Source organism: Vigna unguiculata, chromosome 9 (assembly GCF_037176805.1).
Source record: "Vigna unguiculata cultivar grain cowpea cultivar isolate G323 ecotype 2 chromosome 9, ASM3717680v1, whole genome shotgun sequence".
NCBI classification, from domain to species: domain Eukaryota; kingdom Viridiplantae; phylum Streptophyta; class Magnoliopsida; order Fabales; family Fabaceae; genus Vigna; species Vigna unguiculata.
The window spans coordinates 34,252,095-34,268,853 of NC_140800.1; the positions used below are offsets into that span (position 1 = coordinate 34,252,095).

The 16,759-nt window shown below is 31.1% G+C and overlaps 2 protein-coding genes across 5 annotated transcripts; both read left to right on the top strand.

Moving 5' to 3' along the window:
- Positions 1 to 1,985: 1,985 nt before the first annotated feature.
- LOC114195872 (protein DEFECTIVE IN MERISTEM SILENCING 3-like) lies at positions 1,986 to 7,447 on the top strand. Of its 4 annotated transcripts, none has more exons than XM_028086299.2 (9): positions 1,994 to 2,166; positions 2,672 to 2,773; positions 2,900 to 3,043; positions 3,251 to 3,365; positions 3,777 to 4,014; positions 4,313 to 4,504; positions 4,599 to 4,919; positions 5,489 to 5,714; positions 6,996 to 7,447. In XM_028086299.2, the coding sequence occupies exons 3-9, from the start codon at positions 2,948 to 2,950 to the stop codon at positions 7,029 to 7,031; spliced, it is 1,224 nt and encodes a 407-aa protein (XP_027942100.1). In that variant the 5' UTR covers positions 1,994 to 2,166; positions 2,672 to 2,773; positions 2,900 to 2,947; the 3' UTR covers positions 7,032 to 7,447. The 4 variants fall into 4 exon arrangements, with proteins under 4 accessions (XP_027942096.1, XP_027942100.1, XP_027942099.1 ...); XM_028086298.2 differs by having other exon boundaries at positions 2,000 to 2,166; positions 2,672 to 2,784; XM_028086294.2 differs by having other exon boundaries at positions 2,001 to 2,166; positions 2,672 to 2,744.
- Positions 7,448 to 8,749: 1,302 nt separating this feature from the next.
- Positions 8,750 to 15,313, top strand: CLPX (CLP protease regulatory subunit X). The gene is made up of 15 exons (XM_028048313.2): positions 8,750 to 9,400; positions 9,497 to 9,561; positions 9,677 to 9,780; positions 10,129 to 10,208; positions 10,556 to 10,606; positions 11,202 to 11,276; positions 11,369 to 11,446; positions 11,577 to 11,633; positions 11,965 to 12,035; positions 12,130 to 12,229; positions 12,328 to 12,432; positions 12,760 to 12,822; positions 14,487 to 14,609; positions 14,751 to 14,906; positions 14,987 to 15,313. Exons 1-15 carry the CDS (start codon positions 9,035 to 9,037, stop codon positions 15,053 to 15,055), a joined length of 1,563 nt encoding a protein of 520 aa, XP_027904114.1. The 5' UTR covers positions 8,750 to 9,034; the 3' UTR covers positions 15,056 to 15,313.
- Positions 15,314 to 16,759: the final 1,446 nt, after the last annotated feature.

Consider the following 16,759-nt stretch of genomic DNA (forward strand, 5'->3'; position numbering starts at 1 on the left):
TATGAAAGTTTTGGATACACTTTAAGAATAAATTGAAATTTTATATAATTTTCTGATTATTTTGATTAGTGAAAAAACGTTAAATTTTTAATTTTTTTTTAATTATTTTTATATAATTTTTTTCATGTAAATATTCAAAAATAGTATTTGATATTGAAGTTATTAATTTAAGTGCAACGAATTAAAAGATAATTACTATATTGTTGTCAAATATTATATATTGTGCAAATATACATTTAATATTTTTTAAATATGTTTTACAAAATAGTTTTTAAAATTTTAATCAAATAACATAATTATAGAGTATTTATAAAAAAAAGTTACATAAACACGCGCAAAAAACATTAGTTAAACATTAATGTTTTTCTCTTAAGTTATTTTCTGCTATGTATCTTTTAATTTCTTTTAAATGTTATTTATAAATACTTTTATTTTGTATATATATAGAGGAGGAGAGAGACTTTTTTGTCATTATATTTTTATGCTTTAAAAATTTATTTTAAAATTAAGATAATTATTTTATTAATTTTACCATTTCTTTAAGTTTAAATTAAATATCTTTTATTGATTATAAATTAAAATATTTTAGTGATTAAAAGCAAGAGAAGTGAGAAAAAATATATATATAAATAAAATAATATTATATATAAAAAATATTTATATTTAATTTTATAATTATAATAATAGCAATAATTTTATTATTTTTATTATTATTAGTTATATATAAAGTTGATTTAAATAAATATTTAGTTCTACATGTATTTAATGTACAATTTTAATTTCTCTACATATTTAATGAAATCTTTAATTTTTTTAAGTTTTCAAAATTACGGAATTTTAGTATAACATAACACATTCATCGTGGTTAGTAAATAAATAATTTATTTTACATTTTAACAATGTTAAAGCTTATGGTTATTATTAATATTGCTATCACATAGAGTAATTGATTTTGTTATCATTTCCAACACATCATCATTTTCTGGTAAAAATTAAAAACATATTACCAATGCATACGATTGGGTAATTTTAAAAAGTTAAAGAATTACATATATGATTAAACTAACTTTTATAGGAACGAAAACTGCACATTCACGGAATTATATAATCAAAATGTATTTAAATTTATTATTTTTATTTATATATATATATATATATATATATAACTATTCTTTTACATATTTTCTTATCAATTTTATTCTTATTCTTATTACATAACGAATATTTATTTTTTTATTATCATTAAATATATATATATATATATATATATATATATATATATATATATATATATTATTAATTACATTAATCATAATACAAGTGTTTTTTAACTCCAACTTACCATGTCAATATACATTTCATATATATAGTCCATTTTTATATATTATATTATGCCAACATTATTTTGTTTTTGATGTTTAAAAACCTGTTTTGCGAATAAGTTTTAAAACCATTAACTTAATAACAAAATTATCTCATATTGCATTAAAAAAGTTTGTTATTTGCATATTTGTAAGAATAAAAAATCAATAATATTAAATTTCATATTAATATTAATATTGCCTTAAGTATGTATATAGTTAATGTAGACATATTTAGATAAATAATTGAGACCGATGCCTATTTTAATCTGTTGAAAAAAAAATCGCATAAATACAATTTTTGTATAATAATGAATTGTTAATTAATGAAATTGAGAATTAGTATTAGTTAATGTAGACATATTTAGATAAATAATTGAGACCTATGCCTATTTTAATCTGTAGAAAAAAAAAATCGCATAAATACAATTTTTGTATAATAATGAATTGTTAATTAATGAAATTGAGAATTAGTATCAGTTAATGTGGACATATTTAGATAAATAATTGAGATCGATGCCTATTTTAATCTGTTGAAAAAAAAATCGCATAAATACAATTTTTGTATAATAATGAATTGTTAATTATTGAAATTGAAAATTAGTATTTAGAATAAATTTGAAACAGTCTGAGTGGTGGTTCAGTTCATGAGTGAGGGAAGAATCAACAGTACAATTGAAAAAGCAGACAGAAGAAGAAAGAGAGATTCTTTCTCTCCTTCTCTCTTCCATTTCTAAACTTCACATTCTGCACTTTCTTTCGCTCAGTCATGTTTCAACCACCCACACCCACTGCTTCCAAAAAGGTTAGTTTATCTATGCATTCTCCACCAATTTTCCTTTTCCTGTTAATGTAAAATAAACTACTCTTTCTGTCAATACACAACCTAGTTTTCTGTTTTCAAAACTCAAGCCCAATGTTTAGAAGGGTTTGGAAGATTATGGACCGGGCAATTTTGTTCTGGCAGTGTCTTGTGGTCACAATCAATCTCTTCTTATTTAATTTTAGGTTTTTATGGTAATGATTACAACTATAATTATTCCTCGTCTGTAAAGGTGAAATTAAATTTCTAAAGCACAACCTGCATTTTTTAACACTTGCATTCATGTTGCATGTTGCTCTTATATGACGTTGACTGAACTTTGTATTCATGAGTTGTTATCTTTGTTCATACCTGCTCTTCATGAAGTATAGAATTGAAAATAAGATAAAATGGGTGTTTCAAATTATTTAATTTAGGTTAGATGCCCTACATTGTTTTCCCAGTCTATTGCTTCTTACATGCATCGCTCCCTGCTTGTATGTCCAAGGATAAAATTGAGGTAGAAAGTTATGAGACACATTGTTGGTGGTGATGATTTTGCAACAGAGAAGATAGAAATAGTAAGATTCCTTCAGGGCATGTTTATGCGGTAATATTTAGGTTAGGTCTGTTTTTCCTTTACTGGTTGCAAATTAGATACATTGGAGTGTCCTTGATTTGCTGCTTTTTATTGCATGTTAGCATTGTCCGTCTGTATTTACCTTTATTTGTGTAGCTTTCTGCTCGTACAAATGCACTATCCATCAAAGGGGCTTCTTCAGCAATGATGCAAGTGGATTTGAATGAAGATACTGTCGATGCAAAGGAAATGCAGAATGGAGAAATTCTACTAGCACAATCCATCATGCGAAACACCCAGGTTGCTTATGCTATTTTTATTAACATAAAGGTTACTCTTTTCTTCTACTAATTGCATGTTAAGAAAATAGTTTCATTGTAATTCTTGGTGTGTATGCAACTTGTTTTATCCAACTTTATGTCAGGTGCATTTTTTTGTTATGCTCTGGGTTTCAATTGAGTGACAATGCTTTATACAAACTTACCTCATTCCTCTTAATACTTGCAGAAACTAGAAGATGAACTACGCAAGTTAGGGGAACGAATTAAGGAGCATGAGAACAAAATAAATCACTTGAACTCTGAAAAAAGCAAATATGACGACTCCATTCTTCATTTGCAAGGTACATTTGTAGTTCATTTTAAGGGTTTTGTTCTCTGTTTGGCTGGTTGACAAGAGGATACTTAGAGAAAATATTTATGATCCTGTTCTGTAAGGTGCATCAACTGAACCGGTGTTGTAAGCTTTTATATGGCTGCATGCAATCACAAAGTAGGTATTCCATTGATAAAAATGTAAAATCTCAGTTCAGTTATATTGTTGCTGGTCAGTGGATCACTGGTTTATCTGCTTATTTAAACATCAGCACTTTTGGTTATAAATGGAGCAGTGTTGATGTTAGTCGTATTGCATTACATCTTACAATTTGTATTGACTCAAAATTAAGGTGCATATATGAAAAGCAGTCATTTTCTGTTTAGGATGTAATAAACTTTCAAGTATCATTTATGTTTTTTTCTTTTTGTATTCTTAGTTATTATTGGGAAATCAGAGTCTTCAAGTATGGCCACAGCTGGTAATATGGACAATCCACACTCTACAAATGACGAGGAAGTAAATAAACAAATATTGCAACATGAAAAATCTGCAGCTGGTATCTTGTGCGAGCTGAAGATTCATCATGGAGCTCAGACTTCTCATCTAACATCGACAAAGGATGTTGTGGGTGTTGTTGCTACATTGGGAAAAGTTGAGGATGACAATCTTAGCAGGTATATTTGGCAAAAGATATTTTCTTTCTGGCTTGTGTGACGGTTTGCACGTATATGAAACTTGTAATAGCTTCTTTTTCTTAGTCTCTGGAGTGTTTATGTTATCTTTAAACATGATGAAAAATAATGTATTTCACATCATTTGCTAATTAATTTCTTAGAAGATTTGGTTTTCACCCTAGTCAAATGATGTTGTGTGATACAACCTCAAGTAATGAGAATGCTCATGTTGTTGTCACTATTATTTATGAATATGTGAGAACACGCAGGTAGTTTCACCTTACTTATTTGGTTGCAGACTTTTCTCAGAGTATTTGGGAGTGGAGACTATGCTGGCAATTGTTTGTAAAACTTATGAAGGGGTTCAAGCTATTGAAATGTATGATACAGAAGGCTGCATAAACAAAAATTATGGACTTCATGGGCTAGGTGCCTCTATTGGAAGGGCTTTGGATGGTCGATTTCTAGTCATATGTCTTGAATCTCTGAGGTATGACTTCCTAGAGTCTCGTGTTTATGCCTTTAATTTGTTGTTTTGGATAAATTAGTTTTTTATTTTAATTTTTTCATTTTGTATGTTCTAGGCCTTATGCTGGTAATCATGTGGTTGATGATGCACAACGGAAGCTGGATATTTTAAACCCAAGATTGCCTAATGGGGAGTGCCCAGCTGGGTTTCTTGGCTTTGCAGTGAATATGATTAATATAGACAGCTCAAACCTATTTTTTGTAACTCCCAATGGTTATGGTCTCAGAGAAACTTTGTTTTATAATCTCTTTTCTCGTCTACAAGTATATAAGACAAGGGCTGAAATGATACAAGCACTTCCATGCATAAGTGAAGGAGCTCTTTCTTTGGATGGAGGGATAATTAGGAGTTGTGGTGTATTTACCTTGGGCAATAGGTAACATTATGTGTAATCTCTCTCTCTCTCTCTCTCTATATATATATATATATATATATATATATATATATATATAGATATCTTTTTAGAATTATATGGCAGGTCTAAAACACAAGATAATGACAGAAGGATAATCTATCTTGCCATTGTATACCACAGAAAACTTTTCAATTTCCAAAGTGTAGGTGGTTCAGATGGATTAACTGCTGTATACAATAATAATGCCATCCATAATAAGGTCCAACAATGTCTATTATCTCTATCTTTCTCTGTAATTTATATACAAACTCATGATAAGAACTATGGAAGACTTGATACGTTATCACACAACATGGAACCTCAACAGTATGGTCATTGAGTCTGTGAATTTAAGGTTTTTCAGGTTCTTGAGCTGATACATTTTTTTTTGTGTTCACTGATAAAGAACTGCTTTATGTTTTTCAATTCAGAACCTTTTTTTTTTTTCTTAATAAAGTAAGTTTCATTTTGAACTGCTGGTTGGTGTAATCTGTTTTCAAAAGAATACAATCGTTAAATGCGCCAAGTCAAAAAATCTGGGCAATTTGCAGGGAAGATATTGATGTAAGATTCCCCCGACCAGAAAGATCAAAAGAGCTTGATAACCATCACGGTGAAATTGCCAGACAGTTGATGGAAGTCAAACAGAAGAAAGAAAATATTATGGGGGATGTAAAAAGGGTGCAGGCGTTGTTGGACGAGGCAAGGCTCAATTTCAACAAAACGAAGGGTGATTATCTTAAGTATTTGGCGGAAAGTTCCTCAAATGCAACTCAGGTAATCTATCTGGAAGTTTGATATGTAATTCTAGGGAATTTATTCATATGTTGTTTTGATCTAACGCAAGTCATTTTGATTGTTTTAGAACGGTTTAAGTTATTTCTACTAAGGCTATGTTTTTACAAGAACTTTTAGTCAGCTTCTAGTTTGTTGTCCAAGCTGGAAAGCTTACCGGAAGTTCTAATAAACTGACTTTTTTTAGTATTCTATAGGCTTCTTTTACATGCTAATTCGTGTTTTTCAAGACGTAATACATCAACTTAGAAATATAACCAAATTATATATATATATATATATATATATATATATATATATATATATATATATATATATATATATATATATAATAGTTTGACAAATTTCATCTTATTAAACTGACTTTGTGAGAATAGGTTAGGCTTAAACTAAATTATTTAATATGGTATTAGAGTCATTTGGAATATATCCTAGGTTGAGTTTGTTAGGCCTATCATGGTAATCACTATTGGCCCCCTCTCGATTCACATGCTTGATGAATTAGGTGTGAACGTATGATATCATTAACACGATATATATATATATATATATATATATATATATATATATATGAGCCAATTTTGTGAGGTTTTAACCTGTGTATTTGTGCCCTTTAGCATTACACTTCAATATGATTTAACTGTTACATTAATCAGCATACTGAAAGTATGACATTTGCTTAAGTGTATGTTAAGATCGGTTTTATTTTAAATTTGGTTGTGAATTTTAAGATATAAGATTAATAGTAATATATATAACAATAAACTAAGCATTGTAATTAAAATAATTTATCTACAAATAAAAAATTACAAGAGTTTCAAATTAACCAATAAATAAAATTATAATTACCCCAAAATACATTTTAGCCATTAAATATAGTTAAAATTTATATAAAATATCATATAAGCATGCTTATATTTGTCATTATATATTTATTAGTGACTTTAAGAAATAATTTTACAAAGCACTTAGCATTATATAATTTTCAGCTCCTAGCTTTCCGATATTGTTTAGTGGAAAGTTATACCCTAAGATGCTATCAAAGTCAGCAATGGTTGTTGACTATTCCTATTAATTTCAACAAAAAGAGTCTCTTGATACTGATGCATGCACATGCTAAATTATGTAATTGCAAGCTTATTAAATTTCAAGTTCACATAGTGTCTCAATTGATGGGAGCTTTCCATATCTGACTTTAAATTTAATCTTGAACTGTGACATAACTAACCGTTGTAATGTTTCTTTAATGAATGGCACCATCAGGCTCAAACTGCTTCTGACAGATTCGTAAGTAGATGATTGATTGAATTAAGGCTGACTGCATACAACGAAGAAAAGAGGCTGTGCCGGGCAACCTGTTTTGTTCTTGATCTTGTACCTATACCCGTTTTGTAATCTTGCTCTGGAAGGAGAATGTTCCCATTCTGGTTTCTAAAATTGGAAGATAAAAATTTTGAATAGTAAAACAAGAAGATTGGTTTCTGAAGCTGGAGATAGTTTAAGGCTTTATTTTTGTGCGAGTTCTTGCGAAGAAAATTCAGATTAGCCAACACGACACTGCTATGCCTAGTTTCCCTTCAAGACCAAAAATACTTGCCAGGACAACCTCTTCTTGGTTCCTTCTATACTCATTGTACTCCATTATTGACTGTTGATTACAGGCTCTGAACATTATACATCTACCCTTTTAGTTTTTAAGAAATCATTTAACTGTAGCTCTTCGTTTTTCATTCTTTTTCTGCAGTTTCTGGAGGGTGGAGAACCTCCTCAATCTCCCTTTCTTTCTCCTCGCCGAGTAATCGATTGATTCTTTAAAAATGTATGAATCATTTAAAGTGGGATGGAATAACTTTCGTGGAAAATTTAGATCGAATAACATGTTTTGACAAAAATGGATGGGAATGCGTGGCCTATCAATCCAAAAGTTCATCCTGCATGAAGTGTCCAAAGGAGTGGAGGGAATGTAAAGAGGGGTTTCTTTATCTAGTTTGGTATTAAGAGAAGAAAATGAGAGAAACATAAACTTGTTTGGTCAACCAGGCCATCGAAGGGAAAATATAAATAAAATGTCAATATATAATAAGCATATGAAATATAACGATAATACATAGGTGATAGGAATGTCACTATTTTGCCATCACAAATTTCTACCTACAAATGCTTTAAATAGGAGATAAAAGCTGCATTTTTCTTCAGTACTGGGCTTGGGTCTGAACTCTTTTTGTAAAAGGTTTACTAAAGGTTCTGAAAAGAGACAGAACAATATAGAAAAGTGTGTGAGAGCAACACAGTGAGAAGATATAAAGGATCCATCACCAAATCTTCTCCGACTTGTTTTCTGTCCTCAAGTCTAAACCTCCACATTCTTCATGGAGTTGCTTACCTTCCTTAGAGCATGGCGTGCAATGATTGCACTAAATATAGCAAATTTGGAAGCGATTCAAGAATACAAAATACCACATGCTAAATAAAATAACATTAAGGCACATCTATTAGGATTTCCAAAAAAAATATTTTAAATTTCTTAATTAGTGTTTAAAAGAACTAATTAGCAGCTATTTGTATAATGGCTAACATTAAATATATTTTTAGTTCTTTAACAATAAAATTGAATTTTATCTATATTCCATTTTTCATTTTTATCCATAAATTTTCTTAATACATACTCAAGACCAAATAATATTAAAAATTTGTTAATATGATAAATAATACTCTTACGCGTATCTTCACGTCCGTGATAAAAATATATTTAATTTTTTATAATTTTAAAATGTAGACACAGAGAGTTATAAACGATATAATTTTTTTTGACACGATAAATATCCGCACTTAATTTTTGTTTTGACTAATATTGCAAGCTATAATTTTTAGTTGAATTAAGTGTGTATAAATCCATGCCTGACACGAAAATAAAAACTAATTATCTAAAACGTAGTTGAAGATGAGAAAAATCTTTGAAATGATAAGATATTTAAAAGAAGGTAGATTTATTTTATTTTTCTTAAAAAAATTGAGTCCATGAGACGTATCTTACTCTAGTTCGTCAACTGTTACGGTTCTTCTCACTTCACTTTCTCGAAGTGTTTGGTAGTGGGTTGAAGGAATAAGATTTTGGAGGAGTTCGATAGAGTGGCGTGGCGTGGCGTTATACTCACAACAACATCATCAAAATTATCAAATCACTTTCCGGCAACCTCAATTCTGCTCCTCCCACACTCAATGTCTTATTCTCTCTCTTCGATTCCCCTCACACACCAAAAATCTTAACTTTCCAATTCAATCTCCTCCACCAAACGCAAACCATGCTCGCGTTTCGATCCAAGCCTTGCAGGGAAACAGCGACCCTCGCACTCGTCCACTTCAACCACTTGCTCTTCAACTTCACACGCGCCGGGAGCTCTCGCTGCCCTCCACGCGCCACCTTCGGGGTTTCCAGAGGCTACAACGTGGTTGCCTCGTTGGGGGACCCGCCTGAGGTGTGGTCCGGCGGCGGGATCGTCGTTCGTCCCGGGAATTCTAACTTTGAAGTTGCTAGCGGCGCCCCCAACTCCAGCGATTCGAAAGAGGGGTGTTGGGGGGGCTCCAATTTAGGGAACAATTTCCCAACGCCCAAGGAGATTTGCAAGGGGCTCGACAAGTTCGTTATTGGACAAGAGAGGGCCAAAAAGGTATTTGTTTGTCACTCTTTTTCGACACTTTTTTTCCTCTGGGAGTTTTGATGGTGTTGTTGTTGTTATTAATTGTGTTTCAATTGCATTTTTCAGGTGCTTTCCGTGGCGGTTTATAATCACTATAAGAGGATATTTAACGAGTCTTCTTTACCCAAGTGGTTAGTGTTATTATTCTTTACTGAACTTTACGTTTCTTTTAATTGTGTGGATTGATTGTATTGTGTATGTGTGTGTAAATTGATTTTTACATGTTCTTACTATTTGGATTGTTAGGCCTGCAGGAGATTCGGATGATAATGTGAAGGCTGATGCTGTTGAAGATGATAGAGTCGAGCTTGAGAAAAGCAATATCCTTCTAATGGGGCCAACAGGATCTGGTAAATCAGTTTTTGCCTTCTATTTCAGTGTTTAGTGTTTATATTCCTCTAGTTTTGTATAAATTATAGTGTATAATATGATGTTTGTTGCTTCCGTTTTGGAACAACAAATTGATTTAGAGAATGGAGAATAGATTATTCTTAGCTAATATATTAGATTTTTGTGGTGAGATCTTTTGGTATATAGCTATATACTACCACGAAATCATATTTTTTAATAATTGGGCTCGATTCGGACCTTTTTTGTTTTGTTTTTTTCATCTTTGTTTCTGTGAACATTTCATTAATTCCTTTTTACTCCTGGTTACTAGTGTAACTTGTTTTTCTTTGATGCTTTTTCAAGGACAGGGAAAACATTACTTGCCAAAACTTTGGCTCGGTTTGTAAATGTTCCCTTTGTTATTGCAGATGCAACTTCACTCACTCAGGCAAGTTTGTGATTTTTATTCTTGTTTTCTTATTATTTTTGGGTCTAGTGAAGTAAAATAAAAGTAGAGGGGTGGGGACCGGGAATGAAATTGTTCATGTGTGGAGGCTTATTCTTTTCAAAGACTTGTTAAGCTCCCCTCTATGTCCAAAACATTTCCATTTATCAAATTCAATGTGACCTGAAGGTATTTTGGGAATCATTTTTTTTTTCCTTTTTCTACTGTGATAATTCTTGTGTTTATTATGTCTTGTTCCATTATCACAAACATCTTCATCCTGATTTTTTTTTTTCTGTGGAAGTGACATGTTTATCTTACGTGTCTAACCCGATGTCACCTTTGAACAGGCTGGTTATGTTGGAGAGGATGTGGAGTCCATTTTATACAAGCTCCTCATGGTAAATACTCTGGTTAATGATGTCTGTGTTTTTAATACAAAGTAATTTTGGGATCTTTTGATAGATTGAACAAGATCAACGATTCTATGTGCAATCTCTGAGGGATTAATTTGGTATTTGGAAAAAAGAAATGTAAATTTTAATATTTCAAAGCCTTATCCACGAGAAATCAAATGTAAAATGGGTTTAAAGTGTTTGACGTGTAGTTCTACCTCTGCTAGGTCATAATAAAGTTTCAGTTCTTGTATTTTTATGATTTTTTTGGATCCTTCCGTGTGTTTCCAGTAACCTACTTAGCAAGAGACTTTTCCCTCTCAAGATATTGTGATTTCTGCTGGCCCAACGAGTTTTTGCATGTAATATTTATTGTTGTGCAAACTTTTTAAAAATTTTCTGTTAATGGGAATTATTTTCTTCAATCTTCAACTCCCTTCTGTTTTTATTGTATTATGGTTTTCTCCATGGTTTATTAATCTTTAAGATTTTTATTGCTTCTTTTGTCAAATAGAGTGGTTGAAATTTGATGAAAGTGTCATAAATGAACATAGTGTTACGAATTGTAGTCTGAATCAACATTGCATGAGTTTATTTCCAGGTTGCAGATTATAATGTTGCAGCTGCACAACAAGGCATTATTTACATCGATGAAGTTGATAAGATTACCAAAAAGGTTCCTCCTTGCTTTTAATTTTTCCTCCATCTGCCAAATTTCAAAACCAAATGTTTGTCTGCTGTTTTCTATATCTACTCTTTACATTTCAGGCGGAGAGCCTTAATATCAGTAGAGATGTTTCTGGTGAAGGTGTTCAGCAGGCATTACTAAAGATGCTTGAGGGAACGGTTAGTTATTTTCATGTGATCAACATTGAGAGCCAGTGGATAGTTAACAAAGCTGGTTTTCTTTTTTCTTTCTAATTTTGTATTTTAGCAATTCTCTTATATTGACCCTGTTGCACTCTTCCAAATCAAGATTGTCAATGTTCCTGAGAAGGGAGCCCGAAAGCATCCCAGAGGTGACAATATTCAGGTATGTGTGTATTAGTATTTTTGTGCTTTACAATTTTAGGTATTTATATGCTTGCTGGGACTTATCAGATATATTTAATGTGCTGGTCCATGCGTGCAATGACATTTCAACATTTAAGAGTGTTCTTTGTTCTAAAACCTATGAGAGAGCTTAACTGATCTGATCTATCTTGTTCTTTTTCTCTCTTCATTCTCCAGTTTGTTCAAATGTTTATACATGCACTATGGCTTGGCTGAATTCAAATTTCTGATATCCTTCTATAATACTTAAGAGGCTTCTGTAGTCTTCATTTTATTTATATAACTGTTGATCCATCTGTGTTTCTTCACAGATTGATACAAAGAATATACTTTTCATTTGTGGAGGAGCCTTCGTCGACTTAGAGAAAACAATCTCAGAAAGGTTCACACATCCTGAAAATTAACAGTTATGACATTGATAACATGGAGTATCTGGCGTTGCTGTATCTAACCAGTAACTTTTGATTCCCTTTCAGGCGACATGATTCTTCTATTGGATTTGGGGCGCCTATACGTGCAAACATGAGGACTGGTAAAGTCACAGAAGCTGCCGTTGCATCATCCTTATTAGAAACTGTAAGTTTCATGAGGCAGACCTTTCAAGGATAACGGCTTTTATTAACCCAACTAGATTCAACTTAGATCTTTACATTTTTCAAATTATTATTTTGCAGGTTGAAAGTAGTGATCTTATTGCTTATGGTTTAATACCTGAATTTGTTGGGCGGTTTCCTATCCTTGTCAGTTTGTCAGCTTTAACTGAAAATCAACTCATTCAGGTATTCTTTATGTGTAACGATTCAACTTAGTTGCTCAGAAAAGTTGTACCTGTAATGCTCTCATTTGGCCGTGTTCACAACTGAATGATGTATCATGTAGTAGATTTGGTATCTATTGATTGATTAAATAATTGGATGGAAAGTGGTTAGAAGGACTGGCATTCTCACGACTAAAAGTATAGACTGATATGGCACTGTTTTGACTTTTTTCTTTTTCCTCATAAGTTAATAAAATTGTGTGGTATACCTTAATTGCTCTTTCTCTTAAACCTTACAAGGTCATTTTTCTTGCTACCTAAAGCCATTAATGATTTTAACTTTCTATAGGTTCTCACAGAACCAAAGAATGCTCTAGGTAAGCAATACAAGAAGATGTTCCAAATGAATGGGGTAAGTTATTACCAACGCCATTCTATTCCCTTGTATATTTTATAGATGACATGTTTTGTTTCCAATGGTTTTTACCTGTGCCACTATTAGCACCACTATGGTTTTGGCAACCACCATCACTTCTACTATTGTTGTCAAAACTTGTCAACATTTTTACCATTGTTGTTATCACTATCACCATGTAATCTCTATTGTAAGAACTATCATTATACTATCACTACTATCATTAGTTTCACCACTAATGTCATCATTATTGTCAATGTCACCCTTGCTGTCATAACAATTGTTACTACTTCCGTCGTTATTGTTATGACTCTCATCATCTTCGTTATCATCACCATCATTTCTTTATTTCCGTTGGAGATCCTACATCAACTAGAGGTATTAGGCTTAATTATGATGTATAAGTGGGTACAAACCTTATCTTACAAGTCAATTTTGCAGGGTAAAATTAGGCCTAAACTCACTTTCTAAGATGATGTGAGTCTCTCCTAGCCTAGCAAAGTTTGTGGGACTTATTGTGTCACTTGCTTTTCGACTATCCACGAATATCTAGTCTCATGCTTGAGAGTGTCTTGAAGATATTACAATAACTAAATATATAACTAAATTATAATATATAAGTGGATGTAAAACTCTTCTTTTTGGCCGAATTTGTGAGACTTAGTTAGGCTTAAAGCCCTATCTCTAATAATTATAACTAAATTATAGTACTTGAGAATAATACAAAGGAATTATAATGAAATTTAGAGAGTTAGTTTTCCTCTCTTAGGATCTTGTATTTACAACAACTTTAGATACATCAAATACAATGTATGAAGATAATCTAAAAAGATATATCTAGGAACTAGGTGCAGCACAAAGCACTCAACACCCGAAGCTAGAGCATACAAATTGTATGTGCCAAGCTCTAATACCATATATTAAGAAGTGAGTTTAAGCTAAACTCATAATCATAAAACTGGTTTGTAAGGTAAGGTTTGCATTTATTTATATACTGTAAATTGTTCTTATCTCTAGTCGATGTGGAATCTCCAACACTGCCTTCACGCCGAGGTACTGATATCAAGTGCGTGTGACTAGATATTTGTGGGTGGTCCGATAACGGGTGTTACAATAGGTTCAACAAACCTCGTTAGGATAGGCTCTTATACCAACTTGAGAATAATACAAAGGAATTAGAATGAAGTTTAGTGAATTAATTTCTCTCTTTTAGGATCTCATATTATAACTGACTTTAGATACACAAGATACAATGTACGAAAGGGGATAGAAGAGAATATGAAAAGATATATCTAGGAACTAGCTGCAGTACAAAGCACATAACACCTTTATAATGAATTCTATTTATTCTAACAATAGTATAGGAGTGGACACATACCTCATCTTGCAGGTTAGATTTGTAAGGTTGAGTTGGGTTTAAAATCCTATTTCTAAGAATTACTTTGTCATCATTGTCACCTTTATCATCACTTTCACCATCATTATTGTTATCATTTTATTATTGTCGTCATCATGGTAATCATTGTCACCACCATCACTACTACTGTCATTATCATTACATATAAGTATATCAATATTTGGTCCTTATCTCGATTGAATTTTGAATGTATGCTTTGTTGGAATGGAAATGACTGTTTTGACAAAAAATTATGTAATTTCAGGTAAAGCTACATTATACAGAAAGCGCTCTGAGATCAATTGCCAAAAAAGCAATATCTAAAAATACTGGTGCTCGGGGATTACGATCAATCTTAGAGAATGTGTTGGTAGATGCTATGTATGAGGTATGACATAACTTTTCTTTTGGATAAGTAATTTGTTTGTACTATGTGACATGGAGTTCAGGTGTTGCTTATAGAATTAGTGGGGGTTCATAACATTAAATGCGTAGAGTATTTAGCATGCTTATTTAACATTTCGTGCAGATTCCTGATGTTAGAACAGGCGACGATGTTATTGATGCTGCTGTCGTCGATGAAGAGGCTGTTGGAAATGTGGGGTGTGGTGGGAGAGGGGCTAAAATTCTTTATGGTAAGGGTGCATTGGATCGTTATCTCACGGAGCAGAAAAAGGATTCAGAGGTGTGCATAATTTGTAATGCATTATTTTTCTCTCTGCTTCTATCAAATTACTTCCTAATCATGCTTTTGTTTCTGCATAGACCCTGGAAACATCAGCCACAGATCATGAAGCAGACGCAGAACTTCCTTCCATTGTTGCCAGCATGTAACATGTTGCAAATATTACTGTTTGTTATTTTTGTACATATAGTTGATGCAATTGTTGAATAATATAAATTATAAGGTGGGTAGTTTCGTTTCCACTGATCATAGAGCTAAACTAAATGCCACATACATGTAAGTGTGCAATACCTGATTCATATGTAAATTTTCAGTGGCATTATTGGTGGAACCAAAATGTGTATCGTTAAATGAAATTATTCAGGTTCATTCCTATTTTTGTTATAGACATCGGTCGTTCAACTTAACATTTTGAGTATTTAATGTTTCGTTTAGTTCAATAGTACAGAAAAACTTGTTGTGAACCCATTGCAAACACAGGAAAGCAATTGTGAAGCATGGTAAAACAAATCCATTTCAAATCACTTATATCGAATAAGCCAATGTGAATCACCCTCTCATGTCAAACTCTAGAATGTGTGTTCAGCAAATACAACTAGTAGCTCTCTATTTGTAGCAATGTAATTGAATTAAATGATGTTACTTATGCATATTGATTCACATTAATTTTCATTTGTTTATGCTCCTTGGAAAAATAAATAAACAAGTATATTAAAAGCAATTCTCCCCCATCTTATTTGAAGATATGGACTCTTTTCCTTTAAAAAATAAAGAGAATTAGATTTATCTCCGGTTTTTTATTTATCTTGATAGATCAAAATACTGTGCACGTAGAAATTTGGTTACCGAAGATCTGAAATTGGATGATAATTTGTATAAAAGTTTATGGATTGGCCTGTTGGAATTTGGCTCATCGGAATCTGAATTCTAAGCAGGTATATATGTTTTAAAAAAATAGATAGTTTTTTATGTAGAAAAATATGAAAATAAAAAATTTTAAAATTAAAATATTGAAATTTAGTTGAAAATTTTTAAAATAAAAAAATATAACTTTTTTAATTATTATTATGGTGAACGCAAATTTTGATCATTTTTAAGTTAGTTTTCACTGGTAGACCTCAATGCAAATGATTTACTGTTGATATACACCATTTTACTTTGATCCGCGATGAAATGAAATTATACCTTGCTTTCTATGTATTAAACTAGTTGATCGCGGAAACTCGTTTCGTTTTTTTCTTCTATTTTTTTAATTTTAAGAAATTGGAGAATTAATTTTTTCTTGCTTATTTTGAAATAATTTTGTTTAACTGTATATTTATTTATTAAAAATAATTTATTATATATTTAAAATTTTAATAGTGTATGTAAATTTAAAATTAGAAAATATATTTAATTTAATATTTAAAAGTTAGTCACGAGTAAAAATTAGGAATAAAAATACTAAATAAGATGATTTGATAATAATAGAAAAAATTGTGATAATAATATATTGTAAGTACAGTTGTTTTTTTTTATATTAAATTTGAAAAGGGAAGATTTGTGTAATGAGTTAGAAAAATGAAGTTAAATATTAACATGGAGGTAAAATTATTTTAAAAAAATTAATGTAAAGTTAAAAATTAGGAATATGATTTTATGTAGTTCTAATTTTGTTTAAGGTAGTAATACATTTTTAGTAAAATAAGAATGAAGAAGAGGATGACTCAAGGGAATTGATCTAAAAAATATTTAGTTATTTGGGAAATATTATTATTTTTTTACTAATATGATTAGTTGTAATTTTTGTAAATAATGTATTTGAATATTTTTACTCTATTTAAATATTTAAATGTGAAGATGATTTATTATTT

Excerpts from the sequence above, each read along its gene's own strand:
- LOC114195872 (XM_028086294.2), top strand. The coding sequence starts at position 2,694 with ATGAGACACATTGTTGGTGGTGATGATTTTGCAACAGAGAAGATAGAA. Across the intron at positions 3,044-3,250 it reads CCATCATGCGAAACACCCAG|AAACTAGAAGATGAACTACG; the intron begins GTTGCTTATGCT and ends TAATACTTGCAG. Across the intron at positions 5,715-6,995 it reads GTTCCTCAAATGCAACTCAG|GCTCAAACTGCTTCTGACAG; the intron begins GTAATCTATCTG and ends TGGCACCATCAG.
- CLPX (XM_028048313.2), top strand. The coding sequence starts at position 9,035 with ATGCTCGCGTTTCGATCCAAGCCTTGCAGGGAAACAGCGACCCTCGCA. Across the intron at positions 12,433-12,759 it reads CTGAAAATCAACTCATTCAG|GTTCTCACAGAACCAAAGAA; the intron begins GTATTCTTTATG and ends AACTTTCTATAG. Across the intron at positions 14,907-14,986 it reads AGCAGAAAAAGGATTCAGAG|ACCCTGGAAACATCAGCCAC; the intron begins GTGTGCATAATT and ends GTTTCTGCATAG.